The 12,954-nt window shown below is 36.7% G+C and overlaps 1 protein-coding gene across 3 annotated transcripts in view; it reads right to left on the reverse strand.

Annotated features, from left to right (window-relative positions):
• The window catches only part of DEK (DEK proto-oncogene), a 29,014-nt gene that overhangs the window by 1,972 nt on the left and 14,088 nt on the right, over positions 1-12,954 (reverse strand). For all 3 annotated transcript variants that reach the window (XM_057698812.1, XM_057698810.1, XM_057698811.1), the window contains 3 exons: positions 4,790-4,925; positions 4,059-4,207; positions 68-136 (listed from right to left, as the gene is read on the reverse strand). In XM_057698812.1, the coding sequence (XP_057554795.1) occupies positions 68-136; positions 4,059-4,207; positions 4,790-4,925 (354 nt within the window). The remainder of the gene's footprint in view (positions 1-67; positions 137-4,058; positions 4,208-4,789; positions 4,926-12,954) is intronic.

Below are 12,954 nucleotides of genomic sequence, written 5' to 3' on the forward strand. Positions count from 1 at the left end.
TGATACATGTAATTTCTTGTCTTATAAGTTCAAAATGATCAAAGTTGGAAAAGTTGGATATAGTTACCTCTTTAACAGTTGTTTTTATGAACTCTTTTCTTTCAGTTAAGTCATAAGCAGGATAATTTTCATATACCTATAGTGAAAAGGAAAAACAATGTTAAAAGTAGATTTAAAAATCCAATAATATTCTCTGTCTTTGGATAATGAAGAAATGTGTGCTAAGGACAAAGAGCTACATGTAGGTTTGAACAGAACATTCTAACCACCAGTGGTTCACCAAGGAGAATTCAATAGCAAATTAGTTGTTTTAATAATACTGTATATAAAGCAGAAAATAAACTAGCATGCAAAAACTTTTATAAAGTAGGAGTATCAGTTCAATTAACAATGAACATGGATGAGGAAAACATCTAGACAGATCTTAGTTAAGTGCATTAAATTCTTTATATTGGTAGGCTATCTGTCAGATCTTTTTGGTATCCTCTCATTTCTTCTCTGTTACATCATCTAACACTACTTATGATTCCTCACGTTCAACTCTAATGAAGTTCAGCCTCCAAACCACTGCTCAATCCCCTCCCCCCAAGTTATATCACTGAGATCCTGTTATGTCATTGAACCCTCCACTCCTAAATTTTTACTCTCTAAATCTCTCAACTTGATACCTGCTGCTTGGCTTCAGAATGACTTTTGGTCCTGACTTGCCACATACACCCACCTGGCTTCACTCCTACTGTATAATTCAAGGTCAGCAAACATTTTCTGTAGCGGGCTAGATAGGAAAGGATTTCAGCTTTCCAGTGACAGTTTCTGTCACAACTACTCAACTATGCCATTATAGCATAAAAGCTGCCATAGACAATACTTAAAGGAATGGGTATGTCTGTGTTACAGTGGCCTACAGGCTGTAGTTGGCCAATCTCTTGCAAATATAGTCAGTCATTCACATTACTCTAAAGTTTGCCCTTTGTTCTCTGCAAAACTCCAACCCTTAACTGGTCTAACTACAACTTTTCTATGGTTAAGTTTTGTGGGAAAATGTTAACAAATTTGAAAAGAATGGCCCCATTTTTTAAGTTCATGGTATCCGGTGTCAAACCCTCCCTAGAAATCCCAAGGATTTCCAATCAAGTCCCCCTTGCATTTTCATCAGTGGCAATTTCATCCCCTTATTCAAGTGTCCCACTCTCTTGCTCTCAGCCAAGATGCCATTACTATGAATCCCTTCAACTTCCTGACACGCCCCCTTCCCCCCTCCTTGATTTGTGTCTGAATTCATCAACAGTCCTGCCCCCTCTACCTTGCAGGGGCCTATCCCTCAATGCTCTGGTACCTTCAGCTTCTCCTTTCCCAGAGCTGTCCCTTAGCCTAATACATACTTCCACTCTCCCTCCCTGGCCTTAAAAAATATTTTACCAACTTGTATCTTCTCCCAATTTAATTACTAAAACAGAAGCTTTAATTCATTCACTTTCCTCACTATTAATTCTCACTCCAGGGGATAACCCTGGCATTTACCATGCTTCAAAACTGCTATTATGTAAACAATAGTCTCAACTGCTGAGTCCAAAAAACCCCTTAAGTTCTTCTCACCTGACCTCTCCATGTTATTAACAATCCCCTTAAAATTACATAAATGTATTCACAAAAGTCATTCAAATGAACAGAACTAGTCTCCCTTCAATTTTCCTTCCAGTCTGCCCTCGTCCCTCTCCCCTCAGAGGTTGAAACCAGTTATCAATTTGCTGTATATTCTTCCAGATCTTTAAAAATGAGTTTTTATACAAACATATAAATGTATCAATGGCAATCTAGTTTTTCTGTATTCACATAAGTGGGGAAATACCTCTGTTTTAAAAATTTGACAATACCTGGAAGGTTTTTCCATGTTCTTTTGAACTGCTACACAGTATTCCAAAAATATGGATGTACAGTTTAAACATTTCCCTACTGATGGCCATTTAGATTGTTTCTGATTTCTCAGTATTACAGACATGCTGAACATTAATGAAATCATTTTGTGCAGACGTGACTATGTCTTTAGGATAAAAACCTAGAAATGGAATTGCTAGGTTAGGGGTATTTGTAATTTAAATTTTAACATACTACCTCATTATTCTCCAAAGTTGCTACAACATAAAGGATGAGAGAACATTTCCCTATACTGTTGCCAACCTTAAAAACTGTTAATCTTTATAAAAATGTTGTTAAAGCTAATAAGCAAAAGTATTTCCCTTCAGTTTCTATCTTCCTCATTAACAGGGAAGATTAGTGTTTTCATGCTTACAGGTCATTTATGTTTCTTTTCTGTGAACTGCCTTTCCACAGCCATTGTTCACTGTACCATGTAAGTTAATTACCTTTTCTTAGGCAGGGCACTTCCCCTCCCTGCCCCTTCTTGAACCTCTCCTCACTTGACTTTTCTAGCACTACTCTTCTCTGGCTTTCCTTCTGCTACTGACTCTATAATTTCTTACATTTTGTAGAAAAAATTTCTCAACTCTTTGATGATAATGGTCTCCAGGACTCTGTCCTTTGCCTTTTCTCATCCTTTCTTCTCCAGGCCACGCTATCTTCTGGTTTTAACTCCCAGCAATATCCTAATCTAGGTCTCTCCCACCTTGAAGAATTACAATGCTCACAATTTCTCCCACTGGGATGTTTCAAGAACCCCATGGTAAAATGTCTAGAACAAAACTCATCTTTTCCTCAAGAGGTACGCCTTTTGTTCTATTCCCTATTGTGATTAATGCACCTGAGCCCCTACACCCACACGGGAGCAACCTGTGGTCAGGCTCTCCCGATTTCAGGCTTGGATTATGGCAGCCCCGTAACTCTGATTATGATGTAAATCGGGTTTCTCTTGCCTCGTCTCATTCTTCACCAGTCTGTTCTTCTTGATGTGTCTAGGATGACTCTTAAGAAATAAAAATCTGATGGTGTTACACCCCTGCCAAATAGCTTTAAAATAACCTACCCAGCTTCCCAATTCCCCATTAGCTTCAGGGAGGAAAATCAAACTCTATAACAACACATATACAAAATCTGCAAAACTCTTTAGTATTCTCTCCTAACTTCTGTGAATAATTCCTTTCAACTCTAGTCTTCAGCCAAATTAAACGAATGACTCCTCGCAGAAACTGTCATATTTTATGTAAATGTGTTAATGTTCCTCAATTGTATGAATTTTCTAAGATGCCTTTTCAGATTCCTCCTAGCCCCCACCCCCCAAGCAGGTACCCTCTGGACTCTTCTAACACAGCCCTCATACACTATACTCAGCGACTGAAAACGGCTGTCTCTTTCTACCCACTAGATTACAAGACACCTAAACCCAAGTAATGGCTTCTCCAGCTCTACCTCTAACAACTATCCCAGTGCCTGTTATTGTAGTAGAGGCTCAGCAAATGCTGAATGAGTAAGAAAAATAATCAATGTCTTAAAAAAGTAAAGACTATTCCACCATTGGTACATTTCAAATTTTAACTTCACTTTACCATAAATTAGATTCTAAAATCTTCCAATTTTGAAAAAAAAATAATAAAATAAAATCGTCCAATTTTGATCTAGAGTATGGAATTGCTATAGAATCATATTCAAGACTAGATCATTTTATTTCCTGAGAAGCAGCAGAACTTCACAGAAGTCTGAGCTAAGAACCTAATCTATAACATGTCATTTATCATATTAATGCTGATAATAAGGCGGCCCACGAGATTCTGCTCTTTTTAACTAACATAATCTGGGGGTGCATCAATAAAAATAATTTCTAGATCAAGAAAAAAACATTTCCTATGCAGTTGGGAATGTATCACCTTAACTTTAGTCACTATATACATTCTAATGTTATTTATGAAATGACTCCAATACAGTAGAGGTTTTGACTACTTTACTGAATGTGGTATCCCAGCACCTGTAAGAATGCCTGGAATGTAGTAGTTCAATAAGTATTTGCTTAATGAATGAATGCACAGAAAAATCTAGCTTTGAATTGAGGAATGGGTGAAAGAATTTTTCAAATAAAAGCAAAATGATCTCAGCATTTGTCCGATTACCTCTTTGCAAATCTGCTTCATTGTGACTTCCTCCAAGTTAGCACTGGCCAATAATTTCTTTACTGTTTCCTTTAACTCTTCATCTGTAGGAGGTTTCTTCAGTTTTTTAATTAAAGGTTCATCATCTGAACTATCCTCAGATTCACTTTCTAAAAGTAAGATATTTTATGACATGAAAATAATTTTTTCTTATATGGCAAAATAAATATTCAAGACAGATTTGGAAGAATTCTATATGCATTCGTCAGATTCTTGAATAGGCATTAGATTAAAAAAATTATAGATCACCACTCTATATTACCTATAAAACATGCATTCGAATTTTGTCAAGTTTGAAAAATTAAAGGGGCTTCCCTGGCAGCATGGTGGTTAAGAATCCACCTGCAAATGCAGGGCACACAGGTTTAATCCCTGGTCCGAGAAGACCCCACATGCCGCAGTGCAACTAAGCCCGTGTGCCACAAATACTGAGCCTGCTCGAGAGCCCGTGAGCCACAACTACTGAAACCTGCATGCCTAGAGCCTGTGCTCCGCAACAAGAGAAAGCCCACATGCAGCAATGAAGACCCAATGCAGCCGAAACAAAAAACCCTGTAAAAAACTGGTATACTACTTTCCACCCCCACAACGTTCTTCACGGTTTACCTGTTTTCTGCATATGCTTAAAAAGTATATTACAGCATATAAGTTATACCTTTAAGGTTGCTGAAAATGTGTCATTTCTAACATACCTTTTTTGGAACTATTTTGATTCTTCTTGGTGGTGCTGCTATCTGCCTTCTTAACATTTGCACTTTTTACAGATTTTTTACTTTTAGCAGTAGCTTTCTGTTTGGGTTTTTCTCTTTTGGATGTCTTTTTTGGTGGCTGTTTGAAAGAAAAACAAAGTACATACACCGATGAGAGATTAACTGCCATCCCGCTACTCCTCCTCACCCCTCAACAATATTAGAGAAAAATAATGTATTCAGTATCACCAATGAAAAATTATTACTAATTATCAATTTTTGAGATGACTAATACAATCAGTGAACTTAACTTTATCCCAAAACAAGCCAGGTGAGGTCAAGAATCAAACACTAAAAATAAAAGGTGCTCACATTTGTTACACACTACAAATAGAAAGCTTCATATGCATAAAACCTTACTTAATCTTGAAAAAAAAAACCCTAAAGTATAGGTATTATTAATATTCTATTTATTGTCAATCTCTCCCAACTAAAAGCTAAGTTTCATGAGGACAAGGATTTTTTTTTTTGACCTTTTTGTGTTCACTGACATATCCCTAACTCCTAAAATAGTGCATGCTGCAAAGCAGTTGCTCAATAACTATTTATAAATATATGAGGAAACAAAGGCCCAGAGAGGTTTTCTCTAGTCACATAATAAAATAGTGAGATTCAAATAGATCTGACTCTAGAACTTTTTTTATTAAACACTAACTCATAGCTAATAAAATAAAAGCAAACTATACACATACGGGTAGATTAAAATGACAACATTTTAGTTCACTGTTGCTCTGTCTTAAGCAGAGTCTATGAAATTAGGAAACAGTAATTGTTCATTAACACCCCCAAAGGTACAAGTATTTTATATACATAAGGCAGGTATTCCAGCATAACTTAAAATCTCATCTTTACACACTAAAAATACTGTAAATCACTTTTGATAGAATGTTTTATACTCTGAATTTCTGATTATCATCCAAATTCAACTTTTTTTTGTTTTAAAGGACAGACACATTATTATGTTGAACTTAAAGAACACTAAAGTATATAGACCAACCTGTTCTAAAGTTATGTGGGCTCAGGCTGTTTCTAAGTGAGTTCATTGGACTTTAGTGTTCATCTTTCCTCTTGCTACACGGCCATCCACTGTACGTACTTACTTAAGTATAATATTACCCTGCCATTACTTCAGTAATACACTGTTGGCTGGGAACTAGCTAACCTATATAGTTTAACTGCGACTAAAAAATGCATTTAAGAAGTGTCAAGGGGCCAACATGCTTCTAAAAATAGTCTCTGAGCTTTACCTATGAATTTTTGCTTTTTAGAGGACATTTATATTTTTTTCCCTAATTCTCAGAGGTGTTCCAGACAGTGGGGGTTGATGGAAAGACATCGATGGTTCACCAGTTTTCTAACCTGAAATACGTTCTAAGTTTATTAAGCATCCACCTAATTCATAATAACCACACTAGGCTGAGAGGAAATAGTAAAAATTCTTAAGTTCTGTTGATGCATTCAATACACAGAATAATCACTGTTATATACCACGCTTTAGCCAAAAGTTAACAAAATCTGGACCTGTAAGTCAAATATCTTATAATAAACTTAAATTATTAGAGAAAGAGTTGGAGGGGGATGAGGAAGGCAGAGCAACAATGTTATAAGCATTACTACCTGATCCCCATTCAAATTAGATAGTTAGAATCAGATAATTAAAATACTTCCAGGGCCTTTAAAGGCCAGGGTATAAGGCTGTCATTAAAATTTTAGAAAGAACATAATATGGTGCCATTTTTAAACCAGTAATAGTTGGATAAAGCATGAAACTGTGCAGTGATAGGATAAAGGATAATCAGGCCATGGCCATAAAATGTTACTATTGGACAAACAAAACAAACTAAAGCTAAGCCTCTTACAATCTTCAAATCTTCTAAAAGGGACAGTGTTCTATTGTTTTTTAAATGGACAACTAGCCTATTATCTACTAACAAAAAGGTCGCAAAAATGTTAGAAGTTATAACCTAATAGGTAAGAGCGGTGGGCTCTGGAGGCAAGCTGTCTGGTTTCAAATTCCAGCCCCAGTATATCTTTGGGCCCTAGTTCCTCTCTTTACAAAATGAGAGAAATAATAGTACTTAGTGGTCTTAGGGGGAGTAAACTAAATACATGAATACACAAAAGCACTTTTAATGGTGCTGGGCACATGGGAAACAATAAATATTAGCTATTACTACTATTATGAGTGCTTCCTTTCGTAAAGCAATTCCTTCATCATACAAGAGTAATTTCCTCCAGTAACTTGAAATTTTCTTTAAAAGGCAGATACACAGAATAGATACATAGAATAACAGCAGTAAGACTGACTCAGTGACACCTGTGTTAACTAACCACGATACATCATACTTATTTCATTACATTCTGGTAGACAAGACTGGATCCACAAACATCCCAATCTCTGTAATAACAAATTATGTTTAAATTTACTCTGGAATTCATTTATCTTTAGTAACCAGTTACAAACTACTCTGTAACAAACAAGGTCAGGATTCAGCAAAGCATCTCTTTCATACTGTTAAGTGCTGGCATGGGGAAACAGTGAAAGCTGAGTAGTAAAATAAACTCTGTAGAAACCCACACTTATGGATTTCATCTTGATCAGGGAGGCAATCAGATAAATAACTCACATCACAAGCTTTAGTCTTGCAGGTACTAAGAATCACTTCAGTTGCCCTGAAGATATTAGGTATAAGAAAAAGTGTTAACTTCAGAAAACAGGGCATCTTAAAAGAGAGACCCTGATATTGCAACCCAATGGACAATTTTTGGCAGTTAAGGCAAACAAGGTAATCTGGTATTTTGGAGGTAATGAAAAGAGGCCCTGGGAGAATGGAGAAGGAAAGTTAAAAACCATGTCTACTTATATTTTACATGACCTTTCAAATCTTCATTACTTTCATTCCCCCTCTTCTACTTAGGAAAATCTTACTCACGAGGCTAGACCCAACTTAGCAATCACCTCCTCCAAATCTTTCATAATACCACCTGTAGTCCCACAGTCCTACAATTCATTTGCCCCTTCTTTATAGAAGGTATTGTGAAGCAGTGAATCAGAACACAGGTTTTTGGAGCCAAACTTCCTGGTTCAAATTCTAATTTTGCATTCTCAGGCAAATCACTTACCCTTCCGTGTCTGATTCCGCATCTATAAAATGGAGAAATGATACCAGACTTTGCTACATTTACCACTCACACTCCCCATCTTCTCTCAGATACCGGGGTACAATTTGCAGTCTACATTAAAATGCCTTACAGGCACTGCAAATTCGACAAACTATGGCCACGTTTGTAGAACTTTTGTGAGAATCAAATGAGTGAATACATAAAAGGCACCAAAGAAAACATATAACGTATTTATGTTTTTTAAACTGTACGTAGTTACATGTCTGTTCTCCCACTACACTGCAAGGTTGTTAAGAGTGTGTCTGACAATCTCCATAAGAAGAGACACCCGACTGACTAATTTAGCTCTATCTATCCCTAACGACCACAAAAGCTTTTGCCGTAAAGTAGCCACTTAAATATCTCTTGCCACGTTCACCTCTGCATAGCATTTGCAGGATCTGGTTTACCTGTACTCTGAACCCAGGATGTGGTTAAAGATGTGAATAAAAGGAAAAAAAAAAGGCATTTGTATAGCACCACTTTCACATACACGATCCACATGACCTAAAAAACAAAGAAAAAAAAAATCCAAAAGACAGTTGCTCTCATTATAAACGAGGAATATTTATCTGTAGTTAAGTGAGCCAATGCCTTACATCTATTAAGAAGCAAGACCTTAAGTTCAGTATGCCCCCTACTGCATTAGCTGCTTACAGAAATGATTACTGTACCTACATATTTCTTTAAGCCAGAGGCGAAACTACTTAACTAAACTAATGCAGTAAGTCAGTGATGCCATAATCTATCATGCTGTTAAATTTAGCTTTTTCTATTACATACAAATGTTACTCATCATAACAAAGAAAAAAATGTCAGCAGAAAATACAGAAAGGCAACAAAGGACAACCACACTCAGTACTAGGGCTATCTCTGGCCCTTACCTCCAAACTTTGTATGGACTCAAGGATCATTTCTCTAGATTTTTTTTTTTCTGAAGCTAAAATGAGCCTTTGATGTAATCCAATTTTGTACAGTTTTCTCCAAATCTCTTTCTTTTGTTATGCCAACCTCTCCTGTTTATCCTTTAAGGCTCAGATCAAATTGTTACTTCCTATGAAATTTCCCTGTCTGGATCTTTGCTCCCTGCCTGCCCCTAGAAAGAGGTAAATACTCCATCTTGAGCAAACCACTTTCTTAGCTCTTAAAGTTATATTTTACTGTACTTTTCCCCTCCTAATCTTTGACCTCTCCCCTCCTACCAACTAGACTGAATGGCTTAACACAGAGACTCTTATTTGTTTCTTGATCTCCACTGCAGAGTTTCGAACTGGCACTTAGCAGGTGCTATGTAATTATTTGGAAAACTGGGATGGGAAAAGATCCTTGGAGACTAGATAATCTTTAAAGATCTATTCCAACCCTGAGGTTCTATTTCATTAGAATCACTCTACTTGCTAAGACATTTTTTCTATCAATAGCAGTTAGCCAAACTTCTTGATTTTTAATATCAGTCTTCTGGCACAACTTAAATAGGTTATACATTTAAGAGACAGAAGAAAAATCAAGGGACCTATGTATTTTTTAAGAGCCCCCCAGCTTACTCACCTAGCTAACAAACCATGTAAAATGGGAGGGAAATGCATGGTCTAGATCTGTCACCAAGCCTTTTCTATGAAGTGCCAGACAGTAAATATTTTAGCTTCTGCGGACTCATATGGCCATTGTACATTCTTCATCTTTTGTTTCTTACAAATATTATTAAAATGGAAAAACCATTCTTAGCGTCTAGGCTGTACAAAAACTGGATCTGGCATACAGGCCCTAGTCTGCCAACCACTGGTCTAGACCATGAATTACTGAAGACATACAGGAAAAAGGCAGAACCAGATAAAGAGATCAATAGGATACTTTACGCCAACAGCTTTTAGTTTTAAATTTTTATAAGCAGAAGTGGATATATGCCCATATTAACTTTCCTAAAGCTAATGCTTAAAATCAGATTTGGATATAGAACTGAAGACAGAAGAAAATGAACCAGAAGCTCTGGAAAGCTGGATATTTATTATATCCTCAAAGTACAAAAATGAGGGCATATCACCTTCTCTCATGCAGTCAAGACTAAATAAGAAGCAGGATGTGAAAGTACATGGCACACAGCAGATTCTCAATAGTTCCCTGTTACATACCAAAAAATGCTTATTGAATGAGTGGTACTTCTCCCCAGACAGACTGTCAGCTCTTAGAAGACAGACGCTGTTACCTCTTTTTCCCCACTTAGCAAAATGCTCAGGTAGAATAAGACAATCATTTTGAAGGAACGAGAATGATGAATCTACCCCTAAAGGTTGTATTACTCACACAACAACGCCCAACCATATGGGTTCTCTGGAGTCTGGCTTCAGTGTACGCTGCTCTAGCTTCACCTCTAACTGCTTTACCTCTGGACAAACTACCTGACCACAAACAAGCATGTCTGTCAAAGTACTTTCCTACTCCCCATCTTTGTTCACATGTCCAACTTTCCCTTCTATCCCCAACTGGTACTTCTTCATCTCTCCCCAAAGCTTTCCCTCATCAACACAGAGATTCTCTTTCTCTTGAAATCCTATATTAAGTATCACTCGAATGGTATCCGGGTAGAAAATATCTTCTGTAACCCCAACAGCACTTAGCACACTCTCAATTTATTGAAAGGAGCAATCAAAAAGTGACATTAAAAACCAACTACTTGCCCCCTATTTTAAGTCTTTTAAATACTATTCTGAGTATCTCAGTAATTAAACACAGTATGTGGCACTGTAAAGGATAAATGTTGGAAGTACTCATGATACTTAACACTTGTTATTTCATCAAATAGGAGGCAAGACTTTGAGTCTTTCAGCAAAATGTATGGGAAAAAATTGGGTGGAAAAAGGAAAAAAAAAGAATAAAGAAAAAGCTAGTTTCCAAATCATCATGGGATTTATTTCTAAGATTCTGGCTTGCCATTTTTGAATATGCTGTGAGTGGTTCAATCAGGACCATCCAGTATTGCAGATTTTTTTTTTGTGCTAAAGGGAAACAGATAAAACTGAGAGCTGCCATTAGTTTCAGGTAGTACAATGTACTGTAATCTAAACTTTTTACAATATACTGTAATAATACAAATTTTTAAAAATTTGAAGATCTTCCATGTGTCTGATAACCATGAAGGTATAGAATCAGAAGAATGACACAAGCACTTTTTGAAGGAAGGCAAAAAAAAATCTTGGGAGAAGGCTTACCTATGTTTTATAGGCAGCAGGGCTATTGAAGGAGGGTCTTCAAAAAAGACGCCTGTCACAGAGCCAGAATCCTGTCCTCACAGCAGAAAGGTTGTACTGGGTGAACAGATGAACAAAATAAATATTAGCTTAAAACACACTATTCTTTTAACAACTTGGCTGAGAAGACTCAAGAGTGCCAAGAGTAAAGAATGTGCAAGCCTTGCTATATTCCACAAAAGATTATGAAAGCAAGTGTAACTCTAAATAGATTTTATTATGGTAATTATTCAATTTTGCCTTCCAACAAAAGGTTTCAATAGTTATATAATTCTGTAATTCCTCTGATCAGATTGAGAAAGGGGAACTCATTTTTTAGAACCTAACTAAGGACTAACAAAACTTTCACGTTCACCCTCCCATCATTACCAAATAATTCCTCAAATGGTCCAAATGCTTACAAAAATTGTACTGAAAATTTCTCTGACTTGGTAAACATTGTAAGATGGCCCACTTTTTACCTGCCTTCCTCCTACAGAGGCAAGAAAGCTAACACCTAGGTCTTACTAGCTTCCCCTACAACTAGAGGTGGCCGGGTAATAAAGTTCTGGCCAATGTGATGTACGTGGAGATCTCTGGTAAAAGGTGTTCCTGCCAGGGGAAAAAAGCCAAAACATCACTAGAAGAAAGCCCTTTGTTCTTCTCTATCTGGAACAGGGATATAAAGCCTAAAGGTAAAACACTCATTCTGAGACCGTGAGGTTTAATGCCACATGTAAAGATGGTGGCTCAGGAAGAGACAGTCCCCAAATTCTTAACACCTTTCTTGAGCCACTGTACTGGCCCAGAATTGCCTGTCTGTGGACTTCTTGTCTTGAAAGAAAAAGGCACTCCTGTTTTGGACATTATTAGTAGGGCTTTTAAGTATTCAGAGCTGAAGATACTCCTGATATATCTGGGAACATTCAAAAAAATTCAATACTCACAAAGCAAATATCCACAATTTGTTTTACACTTTCCTAGAGATAAACAAAAACTGAAGAAGCATTAAGCTAGCTTTTAAGGGCCTAAAATATTAGAATTGTTTTCTCTCATGTGGAGAGCACCACTTCTTTCTTTTTTCTGTACTCTCCAGTAATTTCTCTGTGCCTAAGGTAACACCTGTTGTGAACGGCATGCCTGAGCATGGTTTAATCTCATTGGTTCCTTTTAGCAATCTTCCCCGAAAGATCTACACCAATATGGGAATCAGTCGATTTTCGTAAGTTTATAGAAAATAATTAACCTCTATTCTCTCATTTTAAAGAAACCTTGTCTACCAGTTTCTTCCTGGCTCCAAACTGCTCTCCTTCTACCGCCCTAAGTAAGCAAATGTCCAAGACCTAAGGTGATAAAGAAGTTTAGAATAGCTCTTTTATAAAGGAATTATTATCCAGGTCACTCTCAGAAAGAGCACCTTTTTATCTGAATTCTAAAGAAAAAGAGAATTAAAAACTGTTGTGAACCACTCACTGCATATCATAGAAACAGAGGTATAGGTACAGAGAGCCTCAAACAAAATGTCTTAGAAATTGCTTGCTAACATGCTAAACATGTGACATACATCATATAAAAGACTTAAAAAAAAAATCCCGCCAATTCTTTTTTAATTGCAGTTTTCAGTGATTTCAATCCTACATTTCAAAAATGATAAATTTACTTATAAATTAAGTATCCTACTCTTTCACACAGCTAAATATGAAAAGCAGCCGTGAATAATAT

Source organism: Hippopotamus amphibius, chromosome 11 (genome assembly GCF_030028045.1).
Source record: "Hippopotamus amphibius kiboko isolate mHipAmp2 chromosome 11, mHipAmp2.hap2, whole genome shotgun sequence".
Lineage (NCBI taxonomy): Eukaryota > Metazoa > Chordata > Mammalia > Artiodactyla > Hippopotamidae > Hippopotamus > Hippopotamus amphibius.